General features: G+C 44.4%; 1 protein-coding gene across 3 annotated transcripts in view; it reads right to left on the reverse strand.

Moving 5' to 3' along the window:
- LOC126238161 (uncharacterized) overlaps positions 1-13,320 on the reverse strand; it is a 107,814-nt gene that overhangs the window by 78,042 nt on the left and 16,452 nt on the right. For all 3 annotated transcript variants that reach the window (XM_049947772.1, XM_049947774.1, XM_049947773.1), the window contains exon 2: positions 12,552-12,627. In XM_049947772.1, the coding sequence (XP_049803729.1) occupies positions 12,552-12,627 (76 nt within the window). The remainder of the gene's footprint in view (positions 1-12,551; positions 12,628-13,320) is intronic.

The following is a 13,320-nucleotide window of genomic DNA, read 5'->3' on the forward strand; positions in this document are numbered from 1 at the left end:
CCACAATCCTGTCCCTTCTTGTCAGTGTTTTCCATATATTTGTTTCCTCGCTGATTCTGCAGCAAATTTTATGCCACCTTCACAGTGCTAATAGAAGCATATTTGGGAATGTGCACGCTCAGCTTTGTTTTGGTCGGTATGGCTCTCTCTGCTTTGTTGTCGGCATAAGTGTATTTGGGGACGTGTACTTTGTTATGTATAGTTTTATGAAACCACTGCACTTCCAAATAAATTCAATTTCTTTTTAACTGAACAATCGCAATAAATCCTTTGCCAACTGAAGCACTCGATATCCCCTAACCATTACTGCAATGGAGAGAGCGTACTGCATGCACTTTTTGCAATGATGCACAAGTAGGTAAGCATTGCCGAGCTCCTGCCCTTTCATCAACGGGCCGAAATGCCGTTCTAAGGTAAGTACATTTTGGAGGGGATTTCAGTTACGAGGGTAAGTCGATTAGTATCCGCAAAGTAGTTAAAAAATGGTTCAAATGGCTCTGAGCACCATGGAACTTCTGAGGTCATCAGTCCCCTAGAACTTAGAACTACTTAAACCTAACTAACCTAAGGAGATCACACACATCCATGCCCGAGGCAGGATTCGAACCTGCGACGGTAGCGGTCGCGCGGTTCCAGACTGTAGCGCCTAGAACCGCTCGGCCACTCCGGCCGGCCGCAAAGTAGTTATAAAATACACTCCTGGAAATGGATAAAAGAACACATTGACACCGGTGTGTCAGACCCACCATACTTGCTCCGGACACTGCGAGAGGGCTGTACAAGCAATGATCACACGCACGGCACAGCGGACACACCAGGAAACGCGGTGTTGGTCGTCGAATGGCGCTAGCTGCGCAGCATTTGTGCACCGCCGCCGTCAGTGTCAGCCAGTTTGCCGTGGCATACGGAGCTCCATCGCAGTCTTTAACACTGGTAGCATGCCGCGACAGCGTGGACGTGAACCGTATGTGCAGTTGACGGACTTTGAGCGAGGGCGTATAGTGGGCATGCGGGAGGCCGGGTGGACGTACCGCCGAATTGCTCAACACGTGGGGCGTGAGGTCTCCACAGTACATCGATGTTGTCGCCAGTGATCGGCGGATGGTGCACGTGCCCGTCGACCTGGGACCGGACCGCAGCGACGCACGGATGCACTCCAAGACCGTAGGATCCTACGCAGTGCCGTAGGGGACCGCACCGCCACTTCCCAGCAAATTAGGGACACTGTTGCTCCTGGGGTATCGGCGAGGACCATTCGCAACCGTCTCCATGAAGCTGGGCTACGGTCCCGCACACCGTTAGGCCGTCTTCCGCTCTCGCCCCAACATCGTGCAGCCCGCCTCCAGTGGTGTCGCGACAGGCGTGAATGGAGGGACGAATGGAGACGTGTCGTCTTCAGCGATGAGAGTCGCTTCTGTCTTGGTGCCAATGATGGTCGTATGCGTGTTTGGCGCCGTGCAGGTGAGCGCCACAATCAGGACTGCATACGACCGAGGCACACAGGGCCAACACCCGGCATCATAGTGTGGGGAGCGATCTCCTACACTGGCCGTACACCACTGGTGATCGTCGAGGGGACACTGAATAGTGCACGGTACATCCAAACCGTCATCGAACCCATCGTTCTACCATTCCTAGACCGGCAAGGGAACTTGCTGTTCCAACAGGACAATGCACGTCCGCATGTATCCCGTGCCACCCAACGTGCTCTAGAAGGTGTAAGTCAACTACCCTGGCCAGCAAGATCTCCGGATCTGTCCCCCATTGAGCCATTGAGCATGTTTGGGACTGGATGAAGCGTCGTCTCACGCGGTCTGCACGTCCAGCACGAACGCTGGTCCAACTGAGGCGCCAGGTGGAAATGGCATGGCAAGCCGTTCCACAGGACTACATCCAGCATCTCTACGATCGTCTCCATGGGAGAATAGCAGCCTGCATTGCTGCGAAAGGTGGATATACACTGTGCTAGTGCCGACATTGTGCATGCTCTGTTGCCTGTGTCTATGTGCCTGTGGTTCTGTCAGTGTGATCATGTGATGTATCTGACCCCAGGAATGTGTCAATAAAGTTTCCCCTTCCTGGGACAATGAATTCACGGTGTTCTTATTTCAATTTCCAGGAGTGTATTATTGTAATCAAAGAGGAAACTTACAAGAACATCATTTTTCGACATAGTCTCCTTACGTTTCAACGCACTTTGTCCATCGTTGTACAAGCTTCCTGATGCCCCCATAAAAGAAGGTTTTCGATTGAGCTGCGAGCCAGGAATGTACCGCTTCTTTAACTGCTTCGTCCGAGGCAAATCTACGGCTCCTTAGCTGGCCGTAGTGATCGAACGGTTCTAGGCGCTACAGTCTGGAACAGCGCGATCGCTGCGGTCACAGGTTCGAATCCTGCCTCGGGCATGGATGTGTGTGCTATCCTTAGGTTAGTTAGGTTTAAGTAGCTCTAAGATCTAGGGAAGTGATGACCTCAGAAGTTAAGTCACATAGTGCTCAGAACCATTTGAACAACTTTTGACGGCCCCTTAACGCCTGTTTGAGTGTACCAAACAAGTTATAGTCAGAAGAGGCAAGATTGGGACTATATGGAGGATGATCCAGTACTTCAAATTTGAGTTTCTGGAGCGTTTCAGCAGTGTGGGCAGTAGTATGCAGACGGGCATTGTCGTGCAACAACACAATACCTTTTGACAGCAATTCTCGGCGTTTGCTTCGAATTGCAGGCTTTAGCTTGGCAATAAGCATCTCACTGTAACGTACACTGTTTATTGTTGTGCCCCTTTCTCCATAATGTTCCAGTACTGGACCTTGTGCGTCCCAAAGAACCGTAAGGTCAGTTTTCCTGCGGACGGCTGGGTCTTGAACTTTTCCTTGCACGGCGAATTTGGATGTTTCCATTCCATACTCTGCCGTTTACTCTCCGGCTCGTACTAATGGATCCATGTTTCGTCACCAGTAATGATCCTGTCCACGAAGTCGTCCCCTTCGTTACCATAGCGATCCAAATGTTTTTGGCAGATGTCCAAGAGCGTCTGTATATGCAACTGTGCGAGTTGTTTTGGGACCCATCTTGCACAAACTTTATGAAACCCAAGTCTGTTGTGGATCATTTCGTAGGCAGAACTGTGACTAATTTGCAGATGATGTGCTACTTCGTCAATAGTTCATCGTCTGTCTAAGAGAATCATTTCACGTGAACGCTCAATGGTTTCTCCATTTGTGGCGGTAAACGGTCGTCCGGCTCCTTAATAGTGCGTAACACTTGTGCGACCATTTCGGAATTTTTCAATCCATTTGTAGACATTCGTAGACCCTCCGTTGTAGCAAAACACTGTTCCCGTACTGTACCGGGAGCCTTCTATAAATTTCGGCCTTGATATGCCTTCCGACAAAAAAAAAAAAAAAAAAAAAAAAAAAAAAAAAAAAAACAGATCAACGGATCACTGAACGTTGCTCTTCCACCGAGCGAGGTGGCGCAGTGGTTAGCACACTGGACTCGCATTCGGGAGGACGACGGTTCAATCCCGTCTCCGGCCATCCTGATTTAGGTTTTCCGTGATTTCCCTAAATCGCTTCAGGCAAATGCCGGGATGGTTCCTTTGCAAGGGCACGGCCGATTTCCTTCCCCATCCTTCTCTCATCCGAGCTTGCGCTCCGTCTCTAATGACCTCGTTGTCGACGGGACGTTAAACACTAATCTCCTCCTCCTCCTCCTGTTGATCTTCTTTGGTGCAAATAGAAAGCGGAGCAGCCATGATTAACAGCATGGCAGCGACAACGAAATTAACCTAGCCGCTTGAAAATTGCAAAGATATAACAACAAATAAACAAAGCATGCGTCATCAACGTAAAACGACAGTACTACCAAAACAAACAAAAATATAACTAAATTGCGGATAATAATTGACTTATCCTCGTACATACTATCTAGGCAGCAGCAATAATGTAGGGGTAGGTGTTTCCCTCACTCGACCCTAATTAAAAACCGCCGACAGCACATCACTGCGTACGCTGTTTCAAGGGGCACTGCAATTATTTTAGTTAGAGGAAAATCGACACCACAAGAGTCAGCAGTCATTGGTAACAGCTGATCGTAGTAGCGGATCGCCAGGCCACTAGTCAGCAACATCACTCGCCAATTCAACGCTAGAAAACAAATCCACCGAGGAGTCCAAACATCCAAACCACCTCCTGGTTAGGAGGTAGACCTATAGAAGCCTCTGATCCTGCACATAGCAGGACACACAAAATATGAAGATCCTCCCCTAAGTAAGTTTCCCTATTTTATTTCTCTGCAAAATAAAGTGTGTGTGTGACAGGTGACGGCTGGCGAGTTCGACCGGTCTGTGTTGACAACGCTCACACTGGCTTACGATGCACACCGCAGTATCTTGCCAGTACGCAGTCAGTTAGCATGGTGTTAACACTACTACAAGGTGTGTGAGAGACGTAACGAGACTTATAACACTGTAAACTATCTGGCAACGCTGTGTTGCTCCATTCGTGTAGACCGATGCGTTCATCCCTTCCAGATGCTCAGTTGTTTCAGCTCCATACGGCCATCAAATGATTTCTGAGAGCGCCCTCAATGAAATTTTTGTTGTGTGTTTATAAAATAGAAGAACGTAATTTAGAGCAACGTTATGGCATCAAGTTTTGTGTTTAACTTGGGGAATCCATGAGTGTGACCTTCTAAAAGCTGAAACAGGCCTATGGGGAACATTCCTTACCAAGAGCACAAGTTTTTCGCTGGCACAAATCATTTTTGGAAGGCTGTGAACATGCTGCAGATGAATTTCGCTCAGGAAGACCTCCAACTTCAAAAACCAACGGAAACGCCGAACGTGTGCGTGCTCTTGTAAGAGAGGACCGAATTTTAACAATAAGGATGATGGGTGACCTGTTAAACACTTTCTCAGTTTATCAAGTTTTGCCCGAAGTTTTGTACACGCGAAAGGCTTGTGCCATAATGGTGCAGAAAAACTTCACGTTCCGGACTGCGCGCCTAGAACCGCTAGACCACCGCGGCCGGCAACTGAATAGAAGGACCATCCAAAAAACGTATGCGTTTTTCTTCTTGAGAGGAATGCCAATGACCACGAATGGTTCAGTCGTGTGATCACAGGTGACGAATCTTGGATTTTTGAGTACGATCCTGAGACAGAGTGGTGAGGTGAAGAGTGGCACACTGAGACATCTCCTCGATCGAATAAAGCTCGAATGAGCAAATCAAATATCATAACAATACTGATTTGCTTTTTTTGATAGTAGGGGTCTCATGCATAAAGAATTTGTTCCTCCAGGACGAACTATCAGTCAAGTGTTTTACAAAGATGTCCCTGAAAGACTCAGGAAAAGGGTGAATCGAGTGAGACTGGACATTGCAGACAAGTGGATGCTGCATCATGACAACGCTCCATGTCACACAACCACTTCCACCACGGAATTGTTGACCTCAAACTGCACTCCTGTTGATCCACAGCCCCTCATTTACCTGATCTGACTCCTTGTGACTTTTTTCTTTTACCGAAATTGAAAAATGATTTAAAGGACGTCATTTTGTGACTCTTGAGAACATTCAAAAGACTATGACCGACATGTTAAGAGACCCTACAAATTTTAGCCTTTCAGCACTGCTACCAAGATTAGAACAACGACTCCGCCGGTGTATAGCTACCGAAGGGTTGTACTTTGAAGAGGACGATATTGTTGTCTGAAAAAATTTTGGTAGTTAAAAACTCACTTTTATTACTTTTCTCACACCCCGTGTAAATGTATCTGCTTATGAGATGTGCTCTGTCATTCGTTTTTTCGCAGCAAAACAAGCAGCAACAGATGGATTCGGCCAGAATGCTCCTGGAAATGCATCAGAGAAAGGGAAATCTGGTATTCAAACGGCTTATCACTGGGATGAGATCTGAGTCCATCATTCGATTCCTAGGACAAAACGTCAGAACAGGATTTGGAAAAATCATGGCGAAAGTGCCCAAAAAACGGCAAAGGTCAACATTCGGTGATGAAGCTTATGGCAACCATCTTTTGGGGTTGGCAGGGGGTGTTATTCGTTCACTACTTGCATCACACCACAATGAATGCAGGGAGGCACTGTAATGTCTTGAAGAAACTGCGAGTGTCATCAAAGGAAAACGCCCTGGACTTCTGTCTCGCAAAGTTCTCTTCCTTCATGACACTACTTGGCCTCATGCAGCTCAAATGACCCATGCGGCATTCAAGGACAAAACAATGGCTCACTCCCCACCCTCTGTCTACCTGTCCGCCGAACGAATAAGTAGTAGCAGATTCATTCTTAAAACTTTCCAGTCACACCTCGTATAACCCTCCAGCCCCCTAGCGAGCTACTAATTTGGCAATTTTCAAAATTCGTTTAAAAATACTTTCAGTGCGTTTTAGCAGCTAAAATTTTGATAGGATATTCTGACAGTGTAAAAAGCTTCACAGAATGTTTCAACATGTCGGATTGGACCATGGGCGTATCTTCGTACCGTCATAACTAACACAAAAATCTTCTGCATGGCGTCACGCGGCGAGTCTAAGCACATTTAACTTCTTACCAGCTTGGCACTAACGAATGTTCTGAGTTGTTGAAACACACCGTCGTATCTTCCGCTGCTGAAATGACTTTTTCGTGGGATTTTCGCAGGCGACTTGAACATAGTTTGGAGCACCGTATAGGCTTCACTTCATAAAAATCGGGTCAAGGAAAAAAGATATTCATCCACACATATTATAAAAATGGATGTATGTATAAATGTACATATCTATGTTCGTCATCTCCTCCTAAACTACAGGACCAATTTCAACCACAATCGGTAAACACATCACTTACTGTCTGCAGGACGATGGTTCAAATCCGCTTCCGGCCATCTTGACTTACGTTTTCCGTGATTTCCCTAAATCTGGGATGGTTCCTCTGAAAGGGCATGGCCAACTCCCTTCCCCATCCTTCCCTAATCTAACGGGACCGATGACTTCGCAGTTTGGTCTGCTCTCCCAAATCAACCAACCAACCAATTGTCTGTAGAGAATCGCTGTGGATGTAAGAACCACATACTTATCAAAGGGCTGGGAGTTGGGGGTGCAAAAGAAGTGTAGCTCATGACATGCGAATTTGCAGACTGATGGGCGAATTCAAAGACTTTATTCAGCCAATGTCCGAGAATGAGAGCACTTAGTGACTTGCAACAAACTTTTCACATAATCTTCACGAAACTTTTTCTCGCTCACAAACCCCCCAAAAAAGATGAAAGTAAAAAGTTTATCGCTTTCTGCAAAATTATATCATTGTACGACACACAGCTCAGGAGATATGACGTCATTAACACCAAGATGCGTGAAAAACTGCCGCATCATACATGACGCTTAAATTTATCACTTCTCTCCTATTTATTCACAGGAAATTTCGCAGGTAGTATCCACATATGTCCCTCAATGTACTGACAGAATTATATCATTGTGCAACTAACAGTTCAGGACAATATGACGTTGTAAACACCGAAATGCGTGAAAAACTGTCGCATCACGAATGACGTTTAAATCTATTACTTCTCTGTTACTAACACCATTTGCAAAAAAATCGTAGACAGTGCCCACATATGCCGCTGAATGTAGTCACAAAATCACATAACCGTACGATACACTGTTCAGGAGACATAACATCATAAACACTGAAATGCGTGGAAAATTGCCGCATCTTGCATAACATTTTAATTTTTTAAGGCTTTACTGCTAATTATTCACAACACATTTTGCAGGCAGTACTCAAATATAACACTGAATATGATTGCAATAGTATATGTTGTACAACAAACTGTTCAGGAAACATGACATCATAGAGACTGAGCTGTGTGCAAACGAAACTGCAGGAGCAAACTCGCTAGAGATACAGGTGAAATACAGGTATATGTGTAATGTAAGTGTGTTAAATATATGGGATAAGTGCATTTTGTTGCAAAGCTGGTGACAAAAAGCTCCTCCTAAACCCCTGGATCGATTTCAGCCAAACTTGAATCTGGAAAGAAATACTGTGTGAATAAGAACCAGCAGCCTCCTACTGGAGTGGTGGTGACTATGTGGAAGCAGAAGGGGTGACGGAGAGATGGACAGACAGAAAGGGGGAATGATTACATGGACACAGATATGAGCGAGCAGGGGGATGGGCAAATGGGTAGAAAAAGGGAAGAGAACGAGATGGATAGAGGAAAGAAAGAGGAGGAGGCAGACAGAGAGGGGGGGAGGGGAGGAGATGGACAGAGGAAGGTAAGAGGAGAAGATGGACAGAGAGAAGGGGAGAGGAAAAGATGGATTGAGAGAGGGTTGGTGGAGGAGTTGGACAGAGAGATGGGGAGGGGGAAATAAGCAGAGAAAGGGAATAGGAAACAGGAGATGGGTAGAGAAAACAGGAGGAGACGATGGACAGAGGAATGGGGAGAAAGATATGAAAAGAGAGAGGGGGAGGAGGGGATAAAGGGAACGAGGAGGAGATAGCTGGGCAGGAGGAGAAGGACTTATAGAGATGAACAGGATGTGGACAGACGAAAGAGTCGATGGACACACGGGCAGGAGCAGACAGAGAGAGTGATCAGGAACAGCAGATGGACAGGTTTTTTTTGGGGGGGGGGGGATAGGGAGCAGCAAATGGACAGAGAGAGGGACATGGGGAGGCAGACAAAAGGTGGGGGAGGGGGAGGCTTTGCAGAGAAGGGGGGTGAAGGAGACGGACAGAGAAGAGGGTGGAGGAGATGCACAAAGAGAGGGGGAAGTAGGAGATGGGCTAATGGAATAAACACGTATCTGGGAAATGACGGGTACTCAACTGATACATATTAAGAAAATGTATGTTAGAATGTGTGTTCCACATCTCTTCCAAAATCAAGCAACCGATTTCAACCAAATTTGGTACACATATCACTTACTGTCTAGAAAGAATCGCTGTAGTGGTAAGAACCACCTTCCTGTTATAGGACTAAGGGTGAGGGTGAAAATGAAGTATAGGCCACGACATGCCAACATTTAGATTTAATTCATCAAGAGCACTTAGGGACTTGCAACAAACTTTACACATAATTTCAAACCTTCACGAAACTTTTTCTCGCTGACACTCCCCAACAAAATGAAGAAGGAAAAAAGTTTATCGCTTACTATGTTTTCGCGGTTCAGTGTCGCATCAGGCTTGACGTTTTAATTTATTCCTTCTTTAGTACTCACTGTATTCGTGACTCATTTTGCAGAAAATGTTCGCATATACTACTGAATGTATCTGTAAAATTATATCATTGTATGATATATAGTTTTTACAGCACCATAAACGCTGAGATGAGTGAAAAACTGTGCATCATGCATGACGTTTAAGTTTATTATTACTAACCCAATGAATCATTTAGATAACATTTGGTACAGAGATAGCCTGAATCCTGAGGAAGAACATGAGCTACTTTAGAAAGTATGTTGTACGATACATGGTTATTGATTTGAAGAATATTACGCGAATCAGGGGAAAGTATTTATTCTTTGGAAAAGCTATTTACTCTTTGCCTTTGGGATTTTATAATGTTTGTAAAAATGCTTTTATTGGCTGATATGTGCTACGTAATACGATTGAAAGTAATAAATGAAATGTTTATACAATCTTCGATATATTTAATCCATACTTCCACACTATTTGTTGCATAACATATAGCTATTATGTGCACATATAGCTATTATGTGCAGTCATGGACTGAGCGGCTGGTCCCAGCAGAGGTTCGAGTCCTCCCTCGGGCATGGGTGTGTGTGTGTTTGTCCTTAAGATAATTTAGGTTAAGTAGTGTGTAAGCTAAGGGACTGATGACCTTAGCAGTTAAGTCACATAAGATTTCACACACATTTGAACATTCCATTATTTGAGAATGAGAGTACTTAGTGACTAGCAACAAACTTGCCACAGACATTCAAACCTTTACGAAACTTTCTTTCTTACAACCCCAACGAAATAACGAAAGGAAAAATATGTATCGCTTACTTTGTTTTCGCCGTTCATGCAGCAAAACTGTCACATCAGGTGTGATGTCATGATGTTTAAATTCATTATTATTTCTTTGCTGCTAATTCTTTTCATAACTCATTTAGGAGACAGTATCCACATATGCCGCTGAATGTACCTAAAAAATTACACCATTGTATGACATAGTGAGAGGGGGAGAGGGAGATGGACAGAGAAAGGAATCGGTGAACATGGACAGTGTGAGGGGGAAGAGCAAGTGGACACAGAAAGAAAAGAGGAAAAGGATGGAGTGAGGGTGAGGAGGAAATGGACAAAGAGAGGAGGGAGTAGCAGATAGATAGAGAGAGGGAGGTGGGAGGATATGGATAGCAAGCAGTTGGTGGAGGTGGTGGACAGGGAGAGGGGGGAGAAATAGTTGGGCTGAGAGGGGGCAGAGGAGATGGATAGAGAGAGGTGAGGAGAAGAAGATGATCAATAGAAATGAAATAAATACACACATGGGTACTCAGTTAATGAGGAGATAAGGAGTGAATACAAGGTAAGGCTACAGGATTGATTTCAAATTCTGGAAGAAGTAGAAGAAAAAGGAGAAAGAAAAGAGGAAGAAAAAAAAGTCGGGAAACATTCATACCTGTAATGTTTGAGACTGTGATGGAACACCAAAAAATGCAAGAAAGGAAAGGGAGGGATAAAATATAGTACAATAAGGAGTGCTAAGAGGTGACAAAGAAGAGAAAAGAGTACAAACAGAGGATGCTAAGTGACGATGCTCTACAGTGTAGAGAAGAATGTTCAAAGGCATCAAGAGGAACTAGGACAGCAATAGGAAGAGGAAAGAGGCAGTTCATCAACAAGCAACTAGAAAAAGCTGAAAAAGACAAAGACAAGAGGATTGTATAGCTATGTAAGACTTTTCTTGGAGGGTTACAAATCAAACATTTCAACGATGTAGAACAATGAAGGTGACTTGATGGCCGGCCAAGAACAGGGCATGAACTTATGGAAGGACTATTTCAAAGAACTGTTGAGTGTCCCTGTAGCAAAAGATATGACTGAGGAAAAAAAGACCTATGGAAGGACCAGACCAAAAGTGGAGGAGTCTAATGTGAGGGAAACGGATGAATTTCTAAAGCAAATGAAGAACAATAAGGCTCCTGGAACCGATGATATGACAATAGAACCACAGAAGCAAGGCAAAGAAGTATGCAGAAAAGCATCGTGTAAAATGATTCTGCGGTTTTGAATGGCAACAAGTAGTACTATGTTCAATACATAAGAAAGGAAACAGAACCAAGTTTGAGAATTACAGTTGTATATAACGTTACTATGCAGTGTGTACAAGATCTTTGTTTGCATTCTCTTACTAAGGCTGTTACCATATGTAGAGGAACACCTTGAAGAGCATCAGGTCGGATTTCGATAAGGCATTTCAGGAAAGGAATAAATATTCATTCTCAGACAAGTAATTGATAATACGTAGGAATTATCCACAGAAACGCATATAGAAGATAATGGGAGAATCAGGTGTACCTTCGAAACTGATCAGGCTGACCAAAATGTACAGTGAGAAAACTGAAGTGAGATTTGAAGGTAGGACGTCCAAATGTTTTACAGTGGAGACAAGTGACAAACAGGAACACTGCATCTCCTCCAGCCTATTTACCTTGCTATTGGAGAAGACAGAAAAAAGAGCGTCATCAGTTGGAAAAAGTGTAAATTAGGTGGTCAAGTGAAACTGTTAGCATTTTGCCGATAATACTACCGTTATAGCGGAGGAGGAATTGGAACTAATAAGAACAACTTAAGTGCTAATAGCGTAATCACAAAAAGAGGATCTGAGAATAATCAGATAAAACAATGTATGACTGTAACAGTAAACAATGAAGAGGAAACAGATGGATCACTGGCAATAGAAGACATGGAATTTAAGAGGACTAGGTCCATCCAGAATCTAGAAACTACTGTCAATGCATACACCAACATAGAACAGGAAATAACGAACCGAATAAAATCTGCAGAGAGGTGTCTATTCTCAAAGGACAAACTGTCCAGCAGAAAACTATTAACAAGAACAACAAAACTCCGCATTTACAAGATAACTGTATGGCCAGTGTTAATATATGGGGCTGGAACTTGGGCACTAAGCAAGCAAATGGAGAGAAAGATTATGACTTTAGAAAACAAGGTGTTAATAAAAATCTTTGGACCAGTGTCAGGAAATGGAATTTTTAGAAGATGGGAAAACAGAGAAACCCACCCGCGGTTTAATGAATTAGATGTGACAGCTGTAATAGAGAGTAGAAGAAACGAATGGCTGGGACAGGTACTGTGGAGAGAAGAAAGGATGTTGAAGACAGCATACAAGGGAAGTTGCAGGGTACGAGGCCTCTTCATATAGGAAAATTCAGATGGATAGGTGGAGTCAAGAAAGACCTGGAGAGCTTGGGAACTCACAATAACGTGGACAGCTACCGAGGCCAATGGAAGAGGCTAAGGAGTGAGAGAATGAACCTAAAGCTAAATGAGTAAGTCGGTATTTTCAGACTTACCATCAGAAACAGGATACGTTTCGTTGCATTCTCTCCAAGTACTCAAATCGCTGCAGTTCACGGAAGGGTGAAACACCTGCAATGAACAACATGATATGTGTTTTACTTTAGACGTAAGATAAAATCTGCCCTTATAATTATTTAATGATGGATGTGCTCGCATTTTACACGGTCCAGTCACATTAGCGTCACCAACGCCTATGTGCGACTTCAGCGTGTAATAACGCCAGATGGCAGTACTAGCAGTGGAGGATGTACACTACTGGACATTAAAATTGCTACACCACGAAGTTGGCGTGTTACAGACGCGAAATTTAGCCAACAGGAAGAAGACGCTGTGATATACAAATGATCAGCTTTTCAGAGCATTCACACAAGTTGGCGCCGGTGGCGACACCTACAGCGTGCTGACATGAGTAAAGTTTCCAACCGATTTCTTATACATAAACAGCAGTTGAGCGGCGTTGGCTGGTGAAACGTTGTTGTGATGCCTCGTGTAAGGAGGAGAAATGCGTACCATCACGTTTCCGACTTTGATAAAGGTCGGATTGTAGCCTATCGCTATTTCGGTTTATCGTATCGCGACATTGCTGCTCGCGTTTGTCGAGATCCAATGACTGTTAGCACAATATGGAATCGGTTGGTTCCGGAGGGTAATACGGAACGTCGTGCTGGATCCCAACGGCCTCGTATCACTAGCAGTCGAGATGACAGGCATCTTATCCGCATGGCTGTAACGGATCGTGCAGCCACGTCTCGATCCCTGAGT

This window comes from Schistocerca nitens, chromosome 1 (genome assembly GCF_023898315.1).
Source record: "Schistocerca nitens isolate TAMUIC-IGC-003100 chromosome 1, iqSchNite1.1, whole genome shotgun sequence".
In the NCBI taxonomy this organism is placed as follows: Eukaryota; Metazoa; Arthropoda; class Insecta; order Orthoptera; family Acrididae; genus Schistocerca; species Schistocerca nitens.